The sequence below is a fragment of the Semicossyphus pulcher genome, unplaced genomic scaffold, assembly GCF_022749685.1.
Source record: "Semicossyphus pulcher isolate SPU_LCO1_2020_fin unplaced genomic scaffold, fSemPul1.0.p SCAF_18, whole genome shotgun sequence".
Lineage (NCBI taxonomy): Eukaryota > Metazoa > Chordata > Actinopteri > Labriformes > Labridae > Semicossyphus > Semicossyphus pulcher.
Window position 1 is genome coordinate 16,002,834 of NW_027211691.1, and position 26,701 is coordinate 16,029,534.

Consider the following 26,701-nt stretch of genomic DNA (forward strand, 5'->3'; position numbering starts at 1 on the left):
TCTCATCATCTTATCTCCGGCCCACATCTGTCATCATTCAGTTCACAGTTTGTACTTTCCAGAAATTGTCTTTGTCATGAAACGAAAGCTCTGCTCAGCAGTCTGTGGTCGACGCGTCTGTCTCTCCGGTGTCCTTCTCACCCACACACACGACCAAACTGTCTAACCTCGCCACAAAGAAGCCTGTGAGACGACGCTGGTTGCGATGCGCATTCGAGGTTTTGACGACTTTCTTTCTCGGCGTGGTTTGACTCAGATATCGGGTTCCCCCTTCTGAGTGGGTCTGCGGTGGGAATCAGTTAATGACCCTGCGGTAGATTTGACGTCTGGAATCATTAAAGTTACAGTCAGATTTTGTGGTGGGTTTTGACGCACGCCTCAGTGCTCTGTATATCTCAGTGGATCTGTCTGCCTCTGGGGGCTTAGCAACAAAATGAATTACTGCTGGGTTTTCATCATCTGGTGTCTTGTTTCTGCAGCGCCGCGGGCGCCAGTCAACTGGCGACAAGGAAAGCTCCTGGGGCGCGGGGCGTTCGGAGAGGTCTACCTCTGTTATGACGCTGACACAGGCCGGGAGCTGGCCGCCAAGCAGGTGCCCTTTGACCCCATTTGTCAAGACACCAGTAAGGTAAGAGAGAACAAAAGGAAGTACTGACTGCATTTATTTAAAGGACGGAATTAGGGATGCACGATATTTAATTTTTTGCCGATATCCGATCTGCCGATATTTTCCAACCCTTTTTGGCGGTTGCCGATTTCAATTACCGATATATTAGGCATATGTTTTTTTCTCCCCTGTAGTGGAATTAATATCATACCTACTCTTATTGTAGTGGCCAAAACTGCCAGACCGCACACAGCTTGCACCCTTCTTCCCGCTTGACGGTAGAGGCGTTGTACAAAAGGTCACGTGTCTGATCACTCAAGTTTCTGAGCGCACCTGAATGCAGCATCCCCCTGAAACACGGCAGTCAGGCAGACATGCCTGGACTTGTTTACTGCACCTACTACGGAGACATTAGTGATCGCTGACGGACTATTTTTATCGTGTGCGTCCATGAATATGTTAATGTTAATTTTTGCACTGATGTTTATGTTACACTCTCTAAACGTCGGCTGTGGCTACGAGTGTATTTTCGGCGTGTTTGATGTTGTTAAGTCCGGTAAAATGACGAGAATGTGAGCTAACTGTTAGCTAATTAAGAGATATGAAAGTTGTTTAACTTCTATTCATTGGCTCGCGTTTCTGTGACTTTTTAGGCTTTATTTGTATATTGTTGATGACTGCACAGGAAGTGCGCGCGCACACTGGTGCCGAGTTAATGTTGTAGCAAAGCTTTTTTAGGGTATCATGGAGCATTTAGGCAGAACGGATGAAAAATGACATATCCTCTGATGCCGATATGTCATAGATACAGATAACGTGCCTATAATATTGTGCATCCCTAGACGGATTTGTAGATTAAAGGTCCGTTTTATGTGAATTCTTCTTCTTTTCTTACCTCCAAACACTTTCTGCAGGAGGTGAACGCTCTGGAGTGCGAGATCCAGCTGCTGAAGAATCTGCGTCACGAGCGGATTGTGCAGTACTACGGCTGTCTTCGGGACCTCGAACAGAAGAAGCTCACCATTTTTGTCGAGTTCATGCCTGGGGTGCGTATTCTGCAGGGCAAAGGTTTGCGTGTAATACACCGAGGAGGCGGCAGTCCTCAAGCCTGATTGAGAAACACTAACAATATCTGAGGATCTTATTGTGGAGATACGTACACACATGTCAAGATGAGCGTTAAATCAAACCCTAAGCAGCCGCATCTGCTAAAACAACAATTCTGAAATGTCACCAGCTGTCAGCAAACATGTCCTCTGTGGTCGACGTCAGCAGAACAGCTCAGTTTATGAGATCATTTTCTCACTAAATGAGCGCCTTAATGAGCTGCTGTCGCCTGTGGACCCCGTCGCTGCGACTGTTTTTAATATTTCCTGGACTTCTTTTTTTATTCTCCGTGGCGTTGAGCGTCTTACTCACACATTGTCTGGAGCTCGGAAATGTTTATGTTTCACTGGAGCTCGCTGGCAGACTCGAGAGGGGAGGTGACGGGAGGTAAGAGCAGAGTTGGTGTGTGCGCGACTGCTCGGCTCGGCTGACCGATAACACTTTGGTGTGGTGTGGGGGGGGGGCAAGCGACCCTTGCTGAGGTATCTTGTTGACAGCTGTAAGTGAACAGAGGGAGGTTTTGTTTTCACTTTTTGTGACTGAAACTGCGTCACAGGTGTTGCTGGATCAGGTCTTTTGCTCTTGAGGAACTGAAAACAGGAAATGAAAGGAAATGCAGGACGATGAAGGTGTTTGAAACACATTTCTTTCAGCACATTGGATGTTTATACACTTAGCTTTGGTGCTTAAAAACTGGCTCAGAGGCTGCTTTCACAATAAAACTAAATAAATCCGCCTCAGCTGGAAATATTATTAAAAGTAGACTGCCAGATTTTCCTTAAAGTCGTTGTTATATCAGACACTGAGGCGCTTTTCTCCGCCTTTGTAAGCTCCGCTCATTCTCTCTCTTTCTTCCTGTTTTTCTCTCTCTTGTTCTGTCTCTCCAGGGCTCAATAAAAGACCAGCTCAAAGCCTACGGGGCCTTGACGGAGAAGGTGACGCGGAGATACACCAGGCAGATCCTCCAAGGAGTTTCCTACCTGCACAGCAACATGATTGTACACAGAGACATCAAAGGTAACCGAAACGGCGAGCCAGCAAAGGTCAGGGAAGGAGTTTAATTGGATTTGTAACCCACTCTTGAGACACGGACGTAGCTGACAGCGTTTAAACGGTTCTTCACAGGTCACATTGCAGCAACTGTTGCCGAGAACACCACAGATTCATTCATTTCATTCCGCGTGACGTTTCCTCATTTGCCGTCTACAGACGGAGTCTGGAAAAAATGTGCTATTTTGAACTCCCCTTTGAGATAAATTAGGCTTCACGCTGGTGGATTCAGTCAGGGCTAAAAATGTCCGACACCGGATGGAAAGGCTTTAGTTTGGCCGCCTGCAGCTTTGGGAGTCACTGCTTCGCTCAGCTGCGGCCAAGAGGAGGGAAATGTACCGTCTGGTGGGGAAAAAAGATAGTAGGTCTCACCGGACACTGGCAGGCTCTACGAGAGGACACGTGGGTGGGATTTTCCACTTAAAAATGCTCTTTATGTGTAATATATGGTGTGTGTTCAACTCGCCACACAAGGGCTACTCTGTATGAAGTAAAAGGAGCTGTCAGCACATGCGGTTTTAGATACAGCCGTGACATTCGGCTATAAAGTTTTTGTGAATTTAACGCCTTAAAAGGAGGCTAACATCCTCACAACAAATGTGCAGGCAGTGGAAACAGATTGAAGTAGTGGGAAGTAAAGAGTATAGTTCACTTTCTAGTCTCTAAATCTCTCCCTGCAGTCCCACAGTGGGTGTGGAGAGTGAGTGGCGAGTGGTGTACATTAGTCACTGATCAAACAAGCGGAGCGCCTGGAGGAAACAGGATAGACACGGCTTCATGTTGGAAAATTACTAAAGAAAGACGAGAGAGGGCGTCGAGGTTTGATCCACGTGGAGCAGACTGCTGATTCAATACTTTATTCTCTGATTTGTGTCATCAAATGAGGCGTTTCACCAACAAATCCTCACATGTTCCATCATCACAGACTCGTCTAACAATAGCCAAAATCTGCCTTTCCCCTCAGGTTGTCGTGCTGGCACAGGCACATCTTTAACCACACTGTAACGCTACATTAATTGAAGCATTCTGACAGTCCTCGTGAGACTCCCGAATAACTCTGAGCTCATTTTCACCAGGTGCTAACATCCTGAGAGACTCGTCAGGGAACGTGAAGCTGGGAGACTTTGGAGCCAGCAAACGTATCCAGACCATCTGCATGTCTGGTACAGGAATCAAGTCTGTCACTGGCACCCCCTACTGGATGAGCCCCGAAGTCATCAACGGGGAGGGCTACGGCCGCAAAGCTGATGTGTGGTAAGAACAACATCAGATGGGACTGTGATGATGCCCAAAGGTTGGGGGAGAAAAAGATGATAAAGCACAGGCAGAAACATATACTGTTATAGTCGAAGCAATAAAGTGGGCTGTTAACCAACAGTGCAGTATGCACTATGCACTAAAGCAGCTACAGTGCATGTGGCAATACAGATCAGATCAATGATTATGATGTATCTACTGGGAAATAAAGGCTGTTACTTCTGTCAAATACATAACCAGCTACCAGGACACACATATGAAATCCAAAGCATGAATTTTTATTTGTAGTAAAAATACAGTGGTGCATAAATATGCATGAAAATCTGAAAAATATAAAGCAGTCCAAGGCAATATATTTCAATAAATGCTACATCTTCATTTTTTAATAAAAATCACATATCTCTGAAATGTCAGCTTTTCATCCACGATAGATTTTACAACTAATATGTTTTCTCCTTACTTTTCAAGCTCTCTGAAAGTCCAACAAAATAAAATATCTTTGAGCATGTGTGTCCAAATTGATAACAAGGGTTCGTTGATGTTTTTCTTGCAAGGTGTAAACTTTTCTGTGTTCAACCCCAATTGGTACAACTAGATACTATATATATAAATACCTATACACATAGCAACCAATGACTGTAAATAGATGGACGACGCGTCTCCATCTGCTCTCATTGTGCAAAATTGATGCCAAAATACCCCCGTGACGGGCACTGCCATCTTTTTCTTCATTTGCTGACATCATTTGGAGCCAGAGCTGCGCAGAAGACATCAGCAGGTGGAGCTGCCGTAACCACTTTCACTAACAAAAACACGCACTTAACTTAGTGGAAAAAAACAGCAAAGATCCCGCACGTTGGCGTGTTTAACAGCAGAACAGCTTCTTGTGTTGGTCTGAAGCAGACGTTCACAGATATGTAAACTTCAGTGACCTTAGTGATTGTTTTAGATACGTCTCCTCTCGCCGTTCCTCCTCTACTCTGCTAATCCGGAACAGATGGGCTGCAGGAGCCGGATTTGTCAACAGAGCTGTCAATCATCCTTTTTACAGCATCAAATAACTAATTAAAACTAAACTAACATGGAGGAGGCGGGCTTTATGACCTATACTGCAGCCAGTCAGCAGGGGGCGGTAGAGAGGGTTTGGCTTCACTTTAAGGGAGCTGTCATGTTGTCCAACTTTTACAGTCTATGACAACAACTAATATTTGATGCAAATGTGATGTGAAAAATAGAATGTGTTCTGACAATTGACCATCTGTTCTCGATGTTTGTCCTCAGGAGCGTTGCCTGCACTGTTGTGGAGATGCTGACCCAGAAGCCTCCGTGGGCCGAGTACGAGGCCATGGCAGCCATTTTTAAAATCGCCACCCAGCCTACAAAGCCCATGCTTCCTGAGGGAGTGTCCGACGCGTGCAGGGACTTCCTGCGGCAGGTGTTCGTTGAGGAGAAGTGGCGGCCCACAGCGGACGTCCTTCTCAGCCACCCGTTCGTCCAGGGAATCTTCTGAGGCCGGCGGACACCCTCTCTTTCCCTCCCTCTCTCGCCTGCGAGGGCCTCTGAGTCCCAGGCACATCCCCTCCTCTCCGGCCTGCCCCGTCCCCAGGGCTCGGCATCACTCCAACTTCCTGCCCTGTCATCTATCACCAGTGTCTGCCTTGTCAAGACCCCTGAATCTCTCACCGACTAGCTCTTGGGTTTTCCACAGAGAGGCCAGGTCGGCTGCCGTCAGACCTGCAGAGTCCCCCCGAGGTGTCGCAGCGTGTCCCCCCCAGGAGGAGACTGATGAGAAAGCACTTAGCGGTCTCAGAAGCGGCAGACTGCTGTCCTTTAACCAGAGCAGAAAAAGGACTAAAGTTCGAGCAGACTGGGTCTCATTTACTGCAGCAGAACAGCGTCTAAGTTTGTCCAGACGCTATGTAATCATGACCGAGCGGTGACATTGATCACATCTGACAGTACTGTAAGTTACTCATCAGCCAGAGTCAGCTGTGGGTGAAATTAAGATGGTAAAATATTTTTATATGACAAAAAATTACACATATAAAGTCATCTTAGCGGATGAGTTTTCTACCGTTACCTAAAAAAATGTAAATGTATTTTTGTCAACGCCTTACAATAAGAATTTGTAAGTAAGAATGTCTTTTTATAAACATCTTAGAGGGTTGCATTACCCGGCTTTGTTAGCGCTCACGAGCCCACTTAGAAGGAATGTCAACATTGCACTTTTGATATCATGCATTGAAACATTTCCAACGTGCAGGATAATCAACTGAGGAGATATTTTTCTATTTGAAGCATTTTTTTTTTATATAAGTTCATAAGAGTTGTGTAGTTTGTCCTTACAAGAAAAAAAAAAAGAGACCAAACTTTTGCATCAGTGTGCAATGTCTATAAAGCAATACCAACATTCCTGTTGGAGTCTGTGACATCTATCCCAGCTTCCCATGCAGTGAGCGTTGGGTCCACAGGGGCCAAAGAAAAGTTGCAGACCAACTTTAGGCTAACGCTAACGTGCAGTATTAGTCATGTCGGATTGTTTAGTCACCTCAGAGCCCTATAGCCTTTTCTATGTTATGGCAGCTTTGTGCACAGAACACTGCACAGACCAAATCAGATGCATTGACGTCACATTGTGTTAGAATGAACTCATTATGGAATTAAAGCGTCTCATTTACGTTTTTGTTGCAACTATAGTATGAATCCAGTCACCCCATGCCTTTACTTTGCTTCCCACACTAAAAGAATGGGTCATGTTGGAAATATGGAGCTGTGTTTTTTAAAGTGGAGTGTAAACAGGGCAATGATGTTGGAGCAGTAGTGGCTATCTGTATTGCAGTGGCACTTAAGGAGTGATCAAATCTTTTAGGACCCTTGTCAGTGCCTTATCTGAATCTGCTTGTGCCCACAAACATTCACTGCCAAAGCGGAGAGCTTCTTAATAAAGTGAGCAGCTGTTCAGCAGAGAGCACACACGCAGGATTCGCTGAAGTTCTTTTATATGAAAAAAAAAAAAAAGATTATACTGTAAATACATATTGTTCTGCACTTTTGTATGAAATTTCTTTACATTATATACAAATCTATTTGATGAAATAGCTACGTTATACAGTAGAATGTACTGTGATTTAGGCAGGATTATGTTTGATTGTCTCTTTGAAAGCTGGCTGAAGGCAGGGAGGCTTTCGATTGGGACAGAGTTTGTTTTGTCTTAATGACAAAGCCTTGAAACATGAAATGTATCAAGTCATTGATCTTTTGTACATTTAACTTAAATAAATCCAAGGTCTAAGACTCTTTCCCGGTGTGATTTCATTGTGTTGTTTTGCGATCATATTGTCTGAGAAGTTTTACTTGTGCTCAGTGTCCATTTTTATACTTTATTATCTGATTTATATGCTATAATATTATAAAATAAAGTCCAGTTATTTGTTACATATTGAAATTAGGTTTTCAATTTAATGTTCAGATTTTTTACCATTAAAAAAAAACCAATTGATCCTTTTTTAATTTCCTTTTTTTAAAGCTCCTGTGAGGAGTTTTTCACTGGTTATGAAACAGACTGAAATTAATTCTGATGCCTCTATATGAGCTACAAAAGCAAACCAGACCATCAGCAACAAGATTGATTATTTCTTTATAGTTATTTTTAATGTCTGAAACTGCTGACAGGGGGGTAGGTGTCAGACGAAGTGGTGAACTGCACGCTGCCTTTGTTTACACTTTCCAGGGTTATTTAAAGTGATTGATACATATGACGTTAAACAAAGCAGGATGAGATTTTTTGTTCAAAACCACATAAAGGACAAAATAAGCAAAGAGATCAGAGGTACGGCTTTGTCCGCAGGGGGCGTTAAAATCAGCACAAACAGAAAGTTCCTCACAGGAGCTTTAAATAGCCTTTTAAAAATAATAGCTAAAGCTCAAGAGAGAGAAAAAAACTACATATGCTTCAAAGTGTAGAATTGATTTTGAATGTCTTTATGGTAAGTTACAATGAACATTGATTTTTCTTTCCTTTATGTTTTGATTTTATATGTACTCTTGTATAATAGTATTTTTATAAATAGATTGGATTTAACACCCACAGGACACTTTATTTAATAGACTTTCGCAATTAAAAGAAGCTTATAAATGTTCAGTTTTCTTCAGTCAGTAGGGTGATAAGTAAAAGGTGTTCAAATTTAATTTAAGATTATCCCCAGCTCATAAATAGTATTTAATGAGGTGGAAAAAATTTGGTGGCTATTAAGTGTATAGTATATTTGTGTTTTTTAACAAAGCATTAATTTGAGAGGAATTCTGTTAATGAAAACTGTCTCAAACCTTTATTGCTCTGATCAGCTGTTACACAACAACAACAACCAGCTTACAAAACCAGCCGTTTTGTAACGTGGTGTCTGCAAACGTCACATACTCTCTCGGGCGAGCCGCAGCACTCACTGCTGCTTTCTGATACCGAGCACGGAGCCCTCACTCGAACTACTGCTGCTACTTGAAAGACGACAACTATGTCTACCTCCCGCACAGTTATATGTTTACTAAGGAACGACTTGCGTCTCCACGATAACGAGGTAAGAATATTAATTTGTCACGGGTCCATTCAACAGTTATGAAATCCGACTTTTTTAATTTGATTTTAAAACGTCTTTAAAACCTACAAATGAAAGTGTCGATTTGACGTTATTAGCTTTAGGTGATGCATACTTTCAAAACGTAATTGCGAGGAATATTTGAGGTTATGTAGTATGTCAGCGACTAGTATCTTGCTACGTTTGTTTCGGCAGCAGCACGGACTTCCGGTCTAACTCCTTAATAATAAAAGCCCCGTCGTTAATGTTCAATGACCAGAAACAGTTGCATCCGTCAGAAATACAATGCACAAATTATGTGTTAATCCTTGCCTCCCTTTATCAACACATTGTGGTTTTATGTTTTGTTTTGTAAGTTAAAGCTTAAGGCCTTAAGGCGACTAAACTGTATAATCAACTCGACTTCTGGTTGCATCTTTCAAAATAAAAGTAGGACTTTTCCAATTGAAATTATAGCAAAAGAAAATACATTTTCTTGCTTTTTTGTCTGCCTATAGTTTATATAAGTCTATAGTTTGTCAACACAAGCTGTCATGGTTCAGTTGTATGCCATAGCAGTGCACATGCAACAGCCATATTTGTAGTTTGCTCATGAAATCAAATCCAAGATTTTGTATTGATGTGTTTTCCGTCACTGTTATCATGCCAAGCTGATGGTATGAGAACTGATGATATATAATGACCCATATCTCTTCTCATGCAGCTTTTCCACTGGGCTCAAAGAAATGCAGAGCGCATCGTCCCACTGTACTGCTTCGACCCCAGACATTATGTAGGAACGTACAACTACAACCTCCCAAAGACTGGGCCTTTCCGCCTGCGCTTCTTACTGGAGAGTATCAGGGACCTCAGACAAACATTGCAAAACAAGGGCAGGTAACTAAACTGCTGTGCGTCTTCCATAATCTATGTACAAGGTTTCAAGGTGATCATAATCTTATGTATGATGTTGTTTTTAGACACACACTCAGGGCAAACATCGCTTTGCTTTCTTGGCTTTAAGAGATGAAACAGGGTCAGCACACAACCAGGGTTATATGGGGTTATATTTGCATGAACACGCGTACTGCACACCCTTGTGCCATTGTTTTTTGCAGGGGAAGTTGCTAGCCCTCTACCCAGGATGCACCTTGCCTGGCATGGTGTTAACTGGAACTTGTTTTGTGTGTTTGTGTTCCAGCAACCTCCTGGTCAGACGGGGTAAACCGGAGGAGGTAGTTGCAGATCTCATCAAGCAGCTGGGCTCTGTCAGCACTGTGGCCTTCCATGAAGAGGTAGTTTAATACAGACTGTCTCTAATGATCACTGCTTTATTACTTTGTCATGTGAATTTGACATGTTAATTATTCACGTTCAAGGTAACTTCGGAGGAACTGAATGTGGAGAAACGAGTGAAGGATGTTTGTGCGCAGATGAAGGTCAAAGTTCACACCTGCTGGGGGTCTACACTGTATCACAGGGATGATCTTCCATTTCCCCACATGTCCAGGTGAGAAAGAATATGTCTCACCTGGGACTAAACATCCAAGTTCTGCCTAATGTCCTGTTTTTAATTCGTGCCTTTCTATGACAGACGTGGAGTGTGGTTTAAGTGTCTTGTAACATTTCCTCCGGGTTTGTTAGGCTGCCTGATGTGTACACTCAGTTCAGGAAGGCAGTGGAGACCCAGAGCAGGGTGAGGCCTTTGTTTCAAACACCTGAGCAGCTAAAGCCTCTTCCACAAGGGCTGGAGGAGGGAGTCATTCCTACAGCGGAGGACCTGGAACAGACAGGTGAATATTACCGACGTCTATTCATACAGTTTATCTCGCACTTTTCCTTTGTGTCTTTGTTTTATGTGAATTTGCAGAAATGATAAAGCTACAAACACCAAGAGAAATTCATGCACACTTTTTTATGTGCTTTAAGTTTTATGCGTTTGTTTTATGTGCTTATGAAATTGACTTTTCAGTAAATGTCTTGACATGCTGCTCGCGAATGGGAGGCACAAATTGCTCATTTATTGAGCAAATGCACACCGCTGCTACTTTCGGAATCCAATAGGCAAACTGCTGAGCACAGATTTCCTCATTAAGTGCCAGCGAGCGAGCAGACTGGTTTCCACGTATATGATTAAGCTTTTATGAGTCTGTGTGTCTTAATGTACATCAGGGAGTTTTTAACATGTTTGAAATGAGTCTGATGCTGAAAAGCGTCTCTTGTTTTGTTCTCATAGAGCCTTTGACTGATCCTCGCTCGGCCTTCCCCTGCAGTGGTGGTGAAAGTCAAGCCCTGGCCAGAATAAAACACTATTTCTGGGACACTGTAAGTACAACTTAAAACACAAATAGGGGGTATTTATGAAATGGCAATACTGTGATGTAGGTGTAATATTACTGTATATTTTCTCTATTTTGTAGAATGCAGTTGCAACTTACAAGGACACTCGTAATGGCTTGATCGGTGTGGATTATTCCACTAAATTTGCACCCTGGTGAGTGTTAATGTATCATTTGGTTTAGGGCTGAATGCCAACTAGAGTTTAATGTTGCATGTAAGTAATCCTATAAATACATCTCTAACTGTGCTTCACTGGTAATTCTGCAGGCTGGCGATGGGTTGCATTTCACCCAGGTATATTTATCATCAGATCCAGCAGTACGAGAGGGAGCGAACAGCCAATCAGAGCACATACTGGTGAGTTAGGAAGTTACTAATCTCTAATTACCCTGTAGCTAGAGACGTGGATTTTAGGGATGGCAAGTGGTCTGGTTTCCATTTGTACTATGTGTGTAGTTTGAGTAAAATCGACCAATCACGTATCAGCAGGATGCGGCGTATGCAGGAAAAAAGGAGAGCAAAAGCAGGTGGAACATTATACACTGTAATGACATAACGGCTTCCCTCAGGGGCTATCTGACGATGATTTAGCTTCTTATTAATCTCGATAAACGGACATCTGCAGCAAGTTCAGCTAACAATCTGCTCTAGATCAAAGATTCAACTTGAGATAAATTCCCTTGACGCTGTGTCAGATTTCCTCGAATGACTGATCTGAGCTCCATTCAACAAGCGAGCATTTTAAGGCCATGTCTGCACCTACACGGGTATTACTGAAAACAGAGTTTTTGCCTCCTTCATTTCCAAAAAAACCCCGTCCACACAAGCACGGTTCTAAAAACCCCCGCCCAAACAAAAACACAAAAACACAACAACGCCGTCATGAGAATGCCACACCAACAGGCGTAGATAACCCAGTGATGCAAAGAAGAAGAAGAATAATCACAGCCAATCAAATGTCTGAAAAAATCTATCCTCCGACGCCTCTGTTCCTCAATGTAGTAGACGAGTAACTGTACATATATGTGTAAACATGTAAAAAAGTCCTGTGAAGCATCACTGCTTATGTCACGTCCGTCATTGTGCAAGGAATGTCGCCTCATTTGTGACGCCTCACAAAGGAGATCACGAGTCAAAAACGCTGTTTACCCCGTCTACACGTCTCCGCCGAAACAGAGTTTCTAAAAGTCTTCACCCTGGCCGGAGTTTCACAAAAGATCCGTTTTCAGTGACCTAAAACGGCAGCTATGTTTTGGACGAAAGGCCAAAACGCAGAGAAAAAGCTACGTTTTTAAAAATACCTGTGTGGACAAAGCCTAAAAGTAGATTTCTTCTCCTCTTAAGGACGGACCTGACAAAGCTTGTATTTTTACTTTTTGCAAATCTGCATCATTGTGTTGAAATTTCAGCAAAGGCAAGACCTGTTAAAGTAAATCATGAGAGAATCGGTTATTTTGCTGTAAACAATCCAGCATGTGGAAAAGAAAGTCTTGACTTGGAGTCGTTTATCGCTAACCACCACGACACACCCGAGGCTACATCGTCGTCCGACTATAGCCGGTGGATTCCGAGATTGGGAAGTACCAAACAATATACGACATAATAGGTCTACACTGTTATGCTAAGCACAGTTGCTGTATCTGCATTGGAAATGTAAAGCTGTAATGAGTCTAAACGTAAACATACATTGGAAACATGTATGTGCAGGATATACTATATCATAGGTCACAATATAGTTAAAGATAATCCAAATTTGTATTCACATTCAGACAATCTTCACTGTTTCAGGGTCATTTTTGAGCTTCTATGGAGGGATTACTTCAAGTTTGTGGCTGTCAAGTTTGGAAACAGACTGTTTCAAATTAAGGGTAAGAAAAAGTTTGGACTCTTTTTTACAACTTTGTGCGCTTTAAATGAATGTCAAACTGATTGGGATTTTTACCTCAGGGCTTCAAGACAAATCAGTTCCATGGAAAAAGGACATGAAGCTTTTCAACGCATGGAAGGGTTTGTATTTTTTTTTCCCTCACTGTTCCAAAAATATTCTAAAAATCAAGTAGTGTCAATGAGAGGTGCAATATATACTTTGTTTGTCATTCCAGAGGGACGAACAGGAGTGCCCTTTGTGGATGCCAACATGAGAGAGCTGGCGATGACGGGCTTCATGTCCAACAGAGGGCGACAAAATGTTGCTAGTTTCCTCACTAAAGATCTAGGCCTGGACTGGAGGATGGGAGCTGAGTGGTTTGAATACCTCCTGGTAAGAAGTGAAAGGCAGGTTTCACATCAGTTTGGAGCTCCTGAGAAGTAAAATGGAAGTGAAATCAATGTTTTAGGACATAGGTTATTATGTAATGAACACATTCAGTATTGAGAATAACAAGAATGGAGCTAAGCTTTTATTATTTATTTATTTATTAAGTAGTATAGAAGATGATATTCATAAGTTCTTTCAACTCATATCTTCCAATATAGATTGACCACGATGTCTGCAGCAACTACGGCAACTGGCTTTACAGTGCTGGTATTGGAAATGACCCCAGAGAGAACAGGAAGTTCAACATGATCAAACAAGGCCTCGACTATGACAACAATGTATGTTTGTGGATGTATCAGTTCACTTCCCTTTGAAATTTTATCTGGAACTTTCGATTGTTTGCAAAAGTACACAAAAGTCTGAGTCACTTGTGTTAGTGATGTCAGTGCTGTCTCGTGGTGATGATGAAACCTGGATTGAACTTTCTGTCCCTGATAAAGTTGTTGTTTGGTTACCCATGCCTCTGCTTTAGGGCGACTATGTGCGGCAGTGGGTTCCTGAGCTGCAGGGCATCAGGGGAGCTGACGCGCACACACCCTGGACCCTCAGCTCTGCGGCGCTGTCACACGCTCAAGTGTCCCTTGGTGAGACGTACCCCACCCCCATCGTCATGGCGCCTGAGTGGAGCAGACACGTTAATAAGAAACCGGTGGGTTTTTTGAAAAAACTTTTCAGCTTGTACAAGAGAGCAAAGTCTGGTTAAATAACTTTTATTTCCTGCTTTTGCAACCCCATTAATCAACCCGTGACAGTCTTGTGAGCCTTTGTAGGGATCTCAGCCCTTATGTTCAGAACATCTGCTCTAACCTATAGGTGTATAAATTAGCTAAAATTAGCTTTAGCTTGTGCAGGTGCAAATTCATTATAATGTGACGGTATAATCACTTTTATAATAAAGACAAATATAACAACATGAGCTATTTTTGTACAGAGCAAGTACTTTTTTGATACTCTAAGTATATTTAGCTGACAATACTTATGTAGTTAACTTAAGTAGTCTTTTGAATTCAGAGCTTTTACCCTTAATGGAGTGTCTTTTATTGATGTATTGATACCAGTGTCTGGATAGTTCTTCCATCACTGGTAAACAAAAATACTAAATGTTTCCTTTTTTCTCAGAGTGGAGCAGGACCTTCGCCAAGAGGAAAGAAGGGCCCATCTCACACTCCTAAACAGCATCGAGACAGAGGCATAGATTTCTACTTCTCTAAGAGTAAAAACCTGTGATCTGCCTCAAAGGAAGTGCTGAACACGCACTATAGCATGCTTTGGAGATGGAAGCTCCAGTCATGCAAGCTTGGACTGTTGCAGTAAAACCTGTCATGTACAGTGAACTGTTGATTAAGGGAAGTTGTCTGCTGAATACTTGAACTTGACTTAACTATACCATCAGTTCTCTAGAAAAGGCGAGGTGTTAAAAGCACCTTCATTACACTCATTTCTGTTTCCTGTTATACGGCAGCAGGACTGAAAGCCACATTGTGTTTTTAATTTGATCAGTTACAATGATCTATATGTTTCTGAGCAATGTTTTTCTCATGTGTGTTTGGATATAAAGCTGTTGTTACTTTGTTATTATTTTCAGAGTTTGTCTATTATTGGCAGTTACAAAATAAAATTGAGTTTTAGTTTTTATTCCGTTTTTTTAATTAAATCTGCTATCACAACTTTTTCAACAGTAGCCTACATTCAATCTTGAAATATGGTTTCAGTTTTATATTTGATGTTTTTAAAGGAAGGACGTGAAGCAAAGCTTTCTGGGTCAGCTATGAATGTAGACAGAAAGGGGAACAGAAACACTCCAACACGTATTTCTATATTTTTGTCACCTTTTTTCTGAGTTAAAAAACTTACTAATCAATAATTTTAGTTTATTTTCTGCTCACTAAAGAAAAATAATACATACAAATTCACAACTTTACTCTTGTGGAAAAGCCTGTGGTTTCTACTGACGGTACATCTCCGCCCCCGTGTGACGCAATCCGCGTAAACACCAGTTGACATCACTTCCGTGTTCTCTTTTCAGGTAAAGTGGACGCTCACTTCTTCCATGCTCCCTTTTATTTATTCACCGTAAACTTTCAACATGGAGAGTGTAGACTCCGAAGCCGACTTGGGGACGGTTCCTCTCGTCGCCCTGAACATTACCGTGCGGAACAAGTTGGGACTTTATTTGAACCCCAGAAGCACTGTAGCCGCGGACTGGATGGCTGTAGCTGAAGCCATGGGCTTCACGTACCTGGAGATACAGAACTATGAAGAGAGAAAAAATCCCACTAAAACGGTATTGGATGACTGGCAGGCCCGTACCACAGATGCTACAGTGGGGAAACTGTTATCAATTCTTACGGAAGTGGAGAGAAAAGACGTTGTGCAGGATCTTCGTTCTTTGATAGGTTCGTGTTGTCGTAATTTTGAATTTCTGGTTATTCCCTACCGTCTTAACATGCTTATAATGTTAGTACAACAAAAATATATAGACTATTAGAGTTGGCAGAAGCTCCTCTATGCTTCAGGAAATGGCTTGCACGCCTGAATTCCCATATTGCACAAATTAAACACTTATGATTCAGAGTAGGCTACATTAAAGAACATTTGCACATAGTTGTTGTGATGCATTCATGAGCTACAACGCAATATTCAACATCCACAGGAGGCTGTTTCTACAGTTTGTTAACAACTACCCAAAGTTACTTATATGTATGTGTGTGTGTGTGTGTGTGTGTGTGTGTGTATGTGTGTGTGTGTGTGATTGTGCGCGTGTGTTCATGTTCCAGATGAGGATGTGAGAAAGTATTGGGAGAACCTGAAGAGGGCGGCTGAGCCCCCAGTTCAGGTCCACGAGGTTGACAGCTGTCTCCCTCGTCCCCTTCCCAAGAGGTGCGGTATCACCCTGGAGGATGACCCTGAAGGTCGGTAGACGTATTGTGCTTTGCTCTAAGCCTTTCTTAAACAACAGCAACAAAACTTCTGTCCATCTCCTGTCTGCATGAAATTAAATCGCATCAGGAAAACATACTGAAAAAAAAACTTGATTAATTACAACTGCCTGCTGTTTTTCTCTTTGTAATGCACTTGTATTAAGAGCAAGTATATTTGCTCATATCAAACCTGGGATGGTGGCTGCAGAATTATTTTCTGTGTAAAGCATCACACAGGAAGCGCTCTAGCTCGTCACCTAATCAAACAAATCATTATTGATGCTCTTATCACACATTTCCGCACCGTTCCTACTTCATTGCGCAATTTTGTGATGTTTGTTTACACACGTTTTTACTTCTGCAGAATATAGCTCACTTCAGTGGAAAACTATTTGTCCTTAAAAGGAAGAATAAAGTTGTGTTATTGATTTTAAATGCAGGCTCCCCTGAGCTGTTCGATGCCTTCATCTGCTACTGCCAGAGTGACTTCAAGTTTGTCCACGAGATGATCCAGGAGCTAGAGCAGACGAAGTACAAGCTGAAACTGTGCGTGTTCGACAGAGATGTCCTACCAGGCTCCTGTGTTTGGACCATCACTAGTGAGCTCATTGAGAAAAGGTGGGATATATCTGGTCCAGTGTGTTGATTTGGCTTTTTACTTTAATTTTAAACAGAAAAATTGACTCAGTGAACACTAGATCAGTAGAAATAGAAAGTGATTAAAAATATATGTGAAAGTTTCAGTCATGCCAGAAAGCTGTACTTGCCTGATAATGGTTTCATTTGAAATTTCGATATAGAAAGACACCTTAGAATAAAAAAATCAAAGAGAACCCATTGTCCCCCTTTCTGAAAATCTCCCTAATTTCTAACTCGAACAGTAACTCTTATATTCTTCCACCTGTACAGGTGTAAGAGGATGGTGGTGGTGATTTCTGATGAATACCTTGACAGCGACGCCTGTGACTTTCAGACCAAGTTTGCTCTCAGCCTCTGTCCTGGTAACATATATTTTTGTCATGTTCAACAGCTCTATCTGCCCTTTTCCCTCATATGCCCGTGCATGCATTTAAAATACCTTGTTTATTCTTTTTTATATTTCAGGAGCCAGAAACAAACGGCTTATTCCAGTGGTGTATAAGCCAATGACAAAGCCGTTCCCCAGCATCTTACGCTTCCTAACCATATGTGACTTCACCCGCCAATGCACACAGACCTGGTTCTGGACACGGCTGGCCAAAGCTCTCTCACTTCCATAATCATGGACCACAAAGTTGCTTGTGCTTGAAAGGTGCCTTTTCATTCCTTGAAAGGGAATGTTGAACAATTGCTAAATATCACAAGTGCACTTGTGAGCCCCGTACTGCTGGCTTGAACACCCACGCGAGCGTATATAAGCAGTATATAAAATAATGTCACTATTTGTGTTTCCTATCAAGTTCTCATATTGATATTATCATTATGAGACTCAAGCTGCACAAGGACACCAAATACTAGCAGCAAGGTTCTCACTGCACATTCCATTCAAATTTTATTTTCTAATAATGTGAGTTGTTGGGGAGGAGAATCTGTTTGTATTTGTGGCAACATGTACTCAATTTTCTGTAAAAGCTTTTTTTTTTTAGCTGGCCACTTCCTTTTATGAGTCAACTTCTAGATGAGAGTGGAGCTGAAGAGGAAGTAGAATAGATTTTGTGATTGTTATACTTCCTCATGTTCAGTTTTACTGACAGCTGACACCTGCCTTTCGCTCATGCTTTCTATCTGTCAACATGATGTCTGATATTGATTTACGAATTTCTGTTTTTAAAAAAAAATCATAAAATGGGAATTTATTCCACCTTGAATAAATGGTATGAATATGATTTATATATATATATATTTCAAATTCATCTTTTTTATATATATATATTTCAAATTCATCTTTTTTTGATCTATAAAGCATATGTACAATAATAAAACACGATTATATGATGTAGTTCTCCAGCATGTGTCGCGATTGTGCAAGTCTGCTGTGTTATAAAATGCACCTCTGTATGTTATACAGTCTACACATCAACAACCAATCACAGCACACTGTCCGTGGTTCTGTCCAATCAGAGGACACGATGCTCCCGGAGCAACACGCCTCTCTAACAAACTATTGATATATTTTTTACCCTGAGTTCACTCTGTCAGGCAGCACTTCTCAGCCTATCTTATACATGAACGTGTTCCCTACATTAAATAATTTGGGGTTTATGTGGGCAGGGCATGCAATGTGTTAGTCTAAGCAAAAAAGACAATTAATGTGCTGTAGGAAAAGAACGATAACCTTCTAGACCTGACCCGGGGAAAAAATTATCCGCCTTAGAGGTCCGCCATGAAAAGTGTGGCGGAATCCGAGAGGATGGATTCGTTTTAGGGCATGCAGCTTATAATTAACAACTTTATGTAGTGGCTTAAAAAGTATAACTCAGACACATAATTCTAAGTCTTAGCAGATTTTACTCACTGTTTGTGAAGCTAACGGGTTAAACAGCCGAGTTTGGTAGTGTCTCTTCGGTTTTAAATGAGCTCAGTCTAATTAGCTACAAGTGCTAATAGTTATTTCCTCTTTACTGACTTCAGAAGTATTCCGAAGCACAGTGCGGTCTAACGTCCCTCATTCAATATGTCTGCCAGGAAGGTCCACATTTGCTCAGTAGGAATGCGGTAGGCGGGGCTGCTAGGCTAGTGTCAAACTTTGGGAATGACAGGAGTGCTGCAGGATTCGCAAAGAAGGGGAAGTGTCGCCCTTGTTGGTCCTGTTTGGATTACTTTGACTTCTTTCTACGCACGGCCGTTGGATTCACCGCCTTTCTGCAGATAGCACGGCCCCAGCAGACTCCTCAGCCATGTCGGAGGACCTGAGCTCCCAACCGTGGTCCATCAACAAAGATGATTATGAGCTGCACGAGGTGATTGGTATGTGATCCTTAGCTTGTTAGCTTAACGTCTGTGTTAACCGACAGTGTGAGAATATCTGCTGTTAGGTCACTAAAAATGGGGCTTATCACATCTAACATGAGCCCCAGTATCTTTTAAGTAGCAGGAGGCATCTTCTTTCTCTTGAGCTTGGTTAAGTTCATCGCGTTTGGCAAGTTCCCAATCCTAGCCGGGCGGTGTTGTGACTTCAGTCAGTGTAATGTGTCTAGTAGAGCGGTTACCCGTCCACCGGGGCTGTGTTGAAGTTGTAAACGAGCGTTACCACGTTACTGTCTGCTCAGGCACTGACTATTTACTGGGAAAAGAACCGCTTTTCATTGAGCTGTCGGCTTATTCATGTGTACAGCTGGCTGAATACTTTCTTTAATGAAGTCTAGTTAGAGGGTGTATTTTAGGAAATTACAACACTATGAACTGTATCTTATTTACATTTTCAGTTAGTATTTGAGGGAGAAACCTACCTTTTAGAGTAACGTTAGGTTTTTAAACAGAAGTGACATTACATGTACTTAAAGTTGTGTATTAACCTGGGATGGCAGTGCTTTGTAAAGGCTAAAGCAAAGTATGAGGCATGTAAGGTTAAGACAGAGACCATGTTTCAGCCATACTGTGAGTTTGTGTGTTCACACCCATTTCCAATTAAAATTCACTGGATATTTAAAGCTGCTGTGAGGAGCATTTGGTTTCTGTTGATTTTGGCGCCCCCTGTGGACAAAGCAGTACTTCTTATCTATTTGCTGATTTTGCCCTGTACATGCCTAAGGGCCCTGTGTCCACGTAGTGCCCTTTTCTGGCAGAAAAGCGCCGGCAGGGTGCTGAGATGAAGCGCAAGCGGGATTTGATTCAATGACAAGAATAGGTTGAAGTTACTACATAGCTTACAACATATAGGACGATAAAAGCACAACACTTACCATTTAGTGTCCGGTCGATCTGCTCCCACAAATGTGCTTTTTGGTCTCTATCTAGCTCCGGGTAGACAGAAATGCACAAGACAAGTTGCTCCTCCATTTTTGGTGGTAACCAGGGTGACGAGTGGCGCCCCATATGATTGGTTGCTTGACTAGTCTATGTGGACTAAGTGATGTTTTTAACATAAAATCTCATCCTGCTTTCTTTAACAGTCATATGTATCACTCACTTTAAATTTTTGCCCTGGAAAATGTAAACAAAGGCAACATGCAGTTAATCGCTTCGTCTGACAGCTACCCCCCCCCCCCCGCCAGCGGTATCAGGCATTAAAAATAACTATATAATAATAATCAATCTTGTCACCGATGGACTGATTTGCTTTTGTCGGCCATATAGAGTCAGAATCAGAATCAGAATCAGAATTCATTTCAGTCCGTTTCGTAACCAGTGAAAAACTTGTCATGGGAGCTTTAAAGTTGTGTATTAAACCTGGGAAGACGATGCTTTGTGAAGGCCCCAGCAAAGTATGAGGCACGTAAGGTTAAGACATGGACCATGTTTCAGCCATACTGTGTGTGTGTTTGTGTGTTTACGCCCATTTCCAATTAAAATTCACTGGATATTTAAACACAGAACTTTTTTCCAAAACACTCGTGTTGCCACTGCAGAGTCCAGAGATTATACTTCGTGGTCCTTCCCGGAGTTAGGGGTATTGTTTTGGGCAATTTACTGCCTGAATTAATCCAGTTATGCGAGCGCTCTTTGGAGGGGATTAATCAGTATTATGGGGCTTCGAGCCACGTCCCTCACAGAAAACAGGAAAAGTCATTTCATAATTTGCTGAGTAAAATCATAAATAATACTTTGTTTAAGAAATCTGGAATTAACCTATAAGCTTGTTAATTGTTGTTGGCCTAGAAATTTCTGCTTTGATTGATTGCTTTGTACGTACACCCACATTTCTATTTAAACCATCCAGTGTGACAGGAGGCATGTTACACCTTTCCTGATTCCTGGAGATAACTTACAGGTTGTTTGGCCTGAGGAATAACAGCTTTAACTCGTAAAGTTCTGAAACGTCCCACCCCACAAATAACAGACCCCATCCTGCCTTTTGGCTGACTGTGTCGAGGAGGAAGAAGGAAAATGTGTGTGTAAGATATAAGCAAAGTATTGTCCTCTCAAATCAGCTAGTTTGTGCCTCTGGTTTACTTTACCTAAGTGGTGCGAGCTTCCTCTACAGGGAATCTGTGTTTATAGAGGGTCCATTCTTCATGCCCTGAATTAACCTTTTCTGTGCTTTAAAAAAAAAGAAAAAAAAGGCTTAACTTTCACCCATTTCTACATCCCTGAGTTTCTTGGAAAATTTGATCTGGGGCACCCCACAAGAAACTGCCCTGCAATTTAGCATGCACACACAGATAAAGCCCCTCTTGTATAGAAACCAGTTCTGTGGCATTTTCCTACGTAGTGTGTGACACAAGTTGTCAGCATGGGTTTGAAACGGGTGAGGCTATTCAAGGTTGGGCTGCAGCATGCTTACTTTGAGTTAAAATATCATGATTATTGACATAGTTATGGGAAGGAGTTGTAGACTTGCCCTAGTTCATCCCCTTGTTTTATTAATGACTAAAAAGCTGATTTAGTTGTGATAATAAGTTGGCCTACCTTGTTTAGCATCTAAGCTAGCAGAACCATCTGTGTCAGGCTGCATTTCCACACTCAACACAAAATAAATATCTTCCCATTAGCATTAGCTTCTGTTCAAATTATACCTTGCAAACAGTGTCATGTAGCTTTCTGACTTATTACAAAATAACTAATACAACTTTTAAAAGTTTGGCTTCATAGGAGGGTTGCCGATATTTCCTCTCAGGCCTTTTAGACTCTTTAAACAAAACCACCCTCTGTTCCCAATCTTGTGTCCTCTAAAGTTCATGATGATGAAATATTGGCGAATAGGCTCAAGCAGTTCTTCAGAATTTAAGTCACTTCCTGTCACAGTTTTTCTCAGGTTACTATCCTGATACTTCAGGAGTTCCTTATGCCCATAAAAACATTTTCATATTAGCCCCTATTGGTAAACATACCCGGTTCATGGTTTCAGATATATCTGTGATGGGTCTATATCGGCCCTCTTACCATAACTATTTAAATTTCTCAAAATAGTTTCAGCTTTTTTTTTCTGTTGGACTCAATATTTCACTTCAAAATTTAGCCTTTAAAACCACAATAGTTAGCTTGTTGAGCTAAAAATGCTAAATGACGTATACAACTTTTAAAAGTTTGGCTTCAAAGAAGAGTTGCCGATAATCCCTCTCGTGCCTTTTAAAGATCAAGGATTGTTTAAAAGAAATCCACCCTCCGTTCCTTATCTTGTATCCTCTTAAGTTCATTATGAGGAAACATTGGGGAATAGGCTCGAGCAGTTCTTCAGAGTTTAAGTCACTTCCTGTCGCAGTTTTCCTCGGGTTACTTTCCTGATATTTACATTCAGGAGTTGCCCATAAAAAGTGCCCCTATTGGCATACATATACCGGCCCACTGATACAAATATATCTTTGACAGATCTGTATCGGTCCTATAATATCGGCCAACAGATATATCGGTCAGGCTCTTACCCTATCTATTTAAATTTATCAAAATAGTTGCAGGGTTTTTTTTGTTGATGGACTCAATATTTTACGTCAATATTTAGCCTTTAAAACCCCAACATGTAGCGAGCCAAAACTGCTACTGCACATGTCGACAGGAGTAAGCCCGGCTCCCGGACCTTAACCCGCCTCTGACCCCTCTCTAACAGCAACTGTTTCGGAGTTACTGTATAAGCTTTTTCATTCTAGAGGGATGTTTCCTGCAGCTCCTCTGCTCAGCTGGAAAGCTTGGTGTTATAAGGATGGCCCTGTATACCCAGCATGCCCAGCAGAGCTATTGTTTTGCTAACTTCCCCAGGGAAAGAGGACTTGTTATTACACGGTTCACACCCACTCTATTCACCACCACTGAGCACAGATCATACTGGACAGAGCCCATAGCTTACTCTCTCATTCTGGATCAGACTTTTTGGATGCTTTGTGTTGGAAAATCTGGGCTGGAAACTTTCTGCTCCCAATGTTTGTATCCACCAGCAACTGTGTTTCCTCCCTGTTGATTGTTCTGTCCCGCAGATGGTTTCAGAAATCTTCTCGGAAATAAAGAACCCTGGGACTCTAACTTCTCTCTAATGCCAACCTCCAGGTTGAGGCTGAATTAAGATCATTTCAACCTGGGATATTGGAGGAAGTCCCGCTTCAAGGCAGTGGCTGCTGGTTCAATTCCTTCCCATGTGTGTCATTTCTCATCGTACCTTTGAGTAATGTGTGGAATGTCAGCCAGGTATGCAGAGGAAATGAAATAAAAGACGGCTGACGTCAGGCACCGCGTCAGGCCTGGGGAGGGCAGGAAAGACAAACTGCTGCTGTCATTTTGCTGGTCAGCTAATCCATTAGGAAGCTAATTCAAGGCCAAGCTAATCTGATAAGATATTATTGTACTGGGCACTACTTTTTTGGTGGTTTAAAAAAGAACTCAAACAGGGGATGTCATTATGGCCGATTGTTTGTATTTGGAGTCTAGATGTTGGGATTAAGAGCTCTTTAATGAAACCTTGAGATTTAAACAGCCTCCTGGTATTTTAATGGTGGTCTTTGAGCTGCTTTAATAATTCTAATTAAGTGTAATGCTGTAGCTTTGTCTGTGTAAGTAAGCCAATTATTACGCGGGTGCTATTCCTTTGTGTATCGCTATAATGCTTTTTAAACAACTTCTTCGAGATGCACCAGAAAAGGACGAACGCAAACAGTCCATACTCAGAGGTCAAACTCTTTGGGAGCGGACATGAAAGCATGTGTGCTAATGGCAAACCTCCACTAGAGTATTAAACAGTTAAATTCCTTGTGAGGGAAAAGCTCCGGTCTTGCATGTCCCTTTCACTTGTTGCCAGTTTATTGTATAATGCTCGTAAGGCTGTCATGCCAAGCTTGACTTGTTTTGAGGAAACATGCTTACAGAAAACACTGGCTGCTTTTACAAATATCAAGATTGTTTTGTCAATGTTTCCCCCACTTTACTATTTAGAGTAGACCTTTACACGGAGAGGTGAAACAGGTTGTTGCACATGGAGCTGATTAACTAAATCCAGGTAGATGACAAATCCAAAAGGAGTCATTCTAACACAAATTACACTTTAGAAGCTATGCCTAGTAATCTGATTGGACAAGAGGCATTCCATGAGTGCTGATACACAGTACAACAGCACCGGGACTTTTCACTCTGTATCACTCCGCCTCAGCCAGGTGTTCTGAACACTGTTAATTATTATTACAGCAGACTGTGTATGTCTACATTAATTAAGCTGGTACCTCTGAATCGCACAGCAGACTCTTATTTCACTGGTTAATGATAACTTAAAACAAACAGATAAATGTACTTTATACAAACTAGCTGATCTGTGGTAACCTGTAGACACAGAGTGGAGGAGAAGGTCTGGAAGTTGTGGAACTAGTTGAGTTGGTGGAGCAAAAAGTAATCTGTAGTTGATTTTTACTTTTTACTACTATTTGCAGCTTGAATCACACTTGACGTTGTGCTGTTGTACTGAATATCAGCACAGCTGTGATTATGTGTAATATTAAAGGAGAAGTTCTCCCCTGGAAAAAGCCGCTGTCAGTCAAAGCTGGTGTTCTCTGTAATCGATAGAAGCAATAATATGTGAAATTGGCGCGTTAGCTGTGGAGAAAGTTGTACAAACAGTTCGTGGTTTCGCCCATTCTACATTCCTACAACACCCAGCGTGCATTGCGCCCCTCCCTCTGAAAGGAACGGCCCAGAGAGAGACGCTGGAGTGAAATACCACCATTTTCACTGCAGGCAACGGCTCAGAGCGGTACACATTCCGAAATACGACGAGAATATACCGGTGGATTGTCTACAAAATCTTCAGGTCTGCAGTCTACATTTCAAACCTGAACGAGACATGACATCAGAGGCGGGCGTCCTAGATTGAGGAAGTGTAGTTTCACAAGCTCCCTGGCCTCCTCCAGATGATGCGTTTTACGTAGTCTGGCAGAGGTTTTCCAGGGCCCATTGGAGAAGCAGATAGCATCCTCCAAAGGCACAAAGCCAAATTGCATTTTTTTCCTCCCATAATGGCATTAGCTCCCCATGATAGCATGATAGGACTGAGGTTGAAACTGGCGAACTGGCCCTTTAAATAATTATAAATTACTAGAAACAAAAAGCAACTCACTAACTTAACTTACTAGCATGCTACTGTTAGTGTAAGGATATTTTTCTCAAGGTTGTTTGTTAAAAGATCTCAAAATGTAAACAACACTTTTGTTGAAATGAAATGTAGGGGGGAAAAAAATCAATGGAGAAAAACCCTAACGCCTAAATACCCGCGACTCACAGTATCTCTCAGTAGCCACTTGAACAGGCTCCAGCTGTCAGCTGCATCGTCGTCATTTGATTTAGTCTAATGTGCTAACTTAATATATAGATCTGATTAGCCGTCCACCTCTACAACAAGCTAAATCCTGTCGCTGTGACCCGTGAAAGAGAAAACACCAACAGAGAAACTTATTTTTAAAATGTTTTAATTAGAAACAGCCGTCTCCTGTTGTGCTCATATTCTGTTCATCTATTAATTCTTTCACCAAAAGAGAAAAGAGGCCTCCTGTTTGATATGCAGCCGTTATGTTTGTGCCAGACTGTTTAGCAGATTAGATGTTGGCCCTGGCGCTGCTGCTGCAGTGCTCGCCTTTCATGAGGATGTGTGTTTCCCTCTGTTGTGATGGAGAGGGTGGTGATGATGCGGCCTGTGAGTATGACAAATGTGACGATGTGTGGCTTGTTATATTTAATCAGATGTTTTCGTGACTTGCATCTGTATTGACAACAGGCTTGTGATTAGCTGCAGTTTTGTTATCGATAGCATGATCGGTTTGCATCCTCCCTGTGTGCACCGTAGTGTCATTACTGGATTTACAGCTTTGCTTAGAACCTCATAGGTCTTGTAAAGCTTTGACTTATCATCCAACTTATTCAAATTGTAGTGGCATGACTACTCTTGGCTGGATAACCTTCTTGGAAGTGCTGCAGCAAATCAGCCTCTTCAGTCTGAGTGGCTTGTAAAGCCCCGCTGCCCCTTGACCTTGCCTGTTTCAAACCCAACAATCTCCGCCTTTTCAAACCTCTCTCCACACACACACATGCGCTTCTCTGCAGCTCGCCCCGGGCAGCCACCCCTGACGACTGGCTGTTTGTTTGTATGGAGGAATTTACACTCCGCTGTGGACAGGGCAACTGGGCTCCCTGTGGTCCAGCCAGGGCTGAGCTCCGCCATCGCTGGCCGGCCTCCAGAGGCTTGTTTGGTATTGCTGCTGCTGCTGGTGGTGGTTGGAGGAGGCTATGGGATATATTTACAGCGCTGTCATCCCCTTGGTTTTCAGCAACGGTGGTGTGATCGAGGATTAGGTCAACATTATTGGAGGTTTCCAGTCGATAGATGGCACCCACTGCGGCATTAGAAAGCTGGCTTTCACTCGTGTGAGCATAACTGTTCCGTCCACTTCGAGTAATCACAGGAAAATGCTACTTTTACTGAATTTAA

The 26,701-nt window shown here is 42.1% G+C and overlaps 4 protein-coding genes across 7 annotated transcripts in view; all 4 read left to right on the plus strand.

The window, feature by feature from the left end:
- The window catches only part of map3k22 (mitogen-activated protein kinase kinase kinase 22), a 40,119-nt gene extending 32,801 nt beyond the window's left edge, over window positions 1-7,318 (plus strand). The window contains exons 14-18 of the mRNA XM_069667158.1: window positions 480-628; window positions 1,522-1,653; window positions 2,602-2,731; window positions 3,841-4,018; window positions 5,303-7,318. Coding sequence (XP_069523259.1) covers window positions 480-628; window positions 1,522-1,653; window positions 2,602-2,731; window positions 3,841-4,018; window positions 5,303-5,531 — 818 coding nt within the window. The 3' untranslated portion in view covers window positions 5,532-7,318. The remainder of the gene's footprint in view (window positions 1-479; window positions 629-1,521; window positions 1,654-2,601; window positions 2,732-3,840; window positions 4,019-5,302) is intronic.
- A 1,174-nt stretch (window positions 7,319-8,492) lies between these two features.
- cry-dash (cryptochrome DASH) lies at window positions 8,493-14,859 on the plus strand. The gene is made up of 14 exons (XM_069667546.1): window positions 8,493-8,595; window positions 9,317-9,489; window positions 9,794-9,887; window positions 9,972-10,102; window positions 10,237-10,385; window positions 10,829-10,917; window positions 11,013-11,086; window positions 11,200-11,289; window positions 12,721-12,800; window positions 12,880-12,939; window positions 13,035-13,192; window positions 13,408-13,527; window positions 13,722-13,898; window positions 14,369-14,859. The coding sequence occupies exons 1-14, from the start codon at window positions 8,533-8,535 to the stop codon at window positions 14,474-14,476; spliced, it is 1,566 nt and encodes a 521-aa protein (XP_069523647.1). The 5' UTR covers window positions 8,493-8,532; the 3' UTR covers window positions 14,477-14,859.
- A 412-nt stretch (window positions 14,860-15,271) lies between these two features.
- myd88 (MYD88 innate immune signal transduction adaptor) lies at window positions 15,272-18,129 on the plus strand. Its single transcript, XM_069667088.1, has 5 exons — window positions 15,272-15,645; window positions 16,027-16,161; window positions 16,611-16,788; window positions 17,080-17,171; window positions 17,275-18,129. The coding sequence occupies exons 1-5, from the start codon at window positions 15,336-15,338 to the stop codon at window positions 17,427-17,429; spliced, it is 870 nt and encodes a 289-aa protein (XP_069523189.1). The 5' UTR covers window positions 15,272-15,335; the 3' UTR covers window positions 17,430-18,129.
- Window positions 18,130-18,933: 804 nt separating this feature from the next.
- The window catches only part of oxsr1b (oxidative stress responsive kinase 1b), a 48,788-nt gene continuing 41,020 nt past the window's right edge, over window positions 18,934-26,701 (plus strand). For all 4 annotated transcript variants that reach the window (XM_069667296.1, XM_069667297.1, XM_069667298.1 and 1 more), the window contains exon 1: window positions 18,934-19,116. In XM_069667296.1, the coding sequence (XP_069523397.1) occupies window positions 19,047-19,116 (70 nt within the window). In that variant the 5' untranslated portion in view covers window positions 18,934-19,046. The remainder of the gene's footprint in view (window positions 19,117-26,701) is intronic.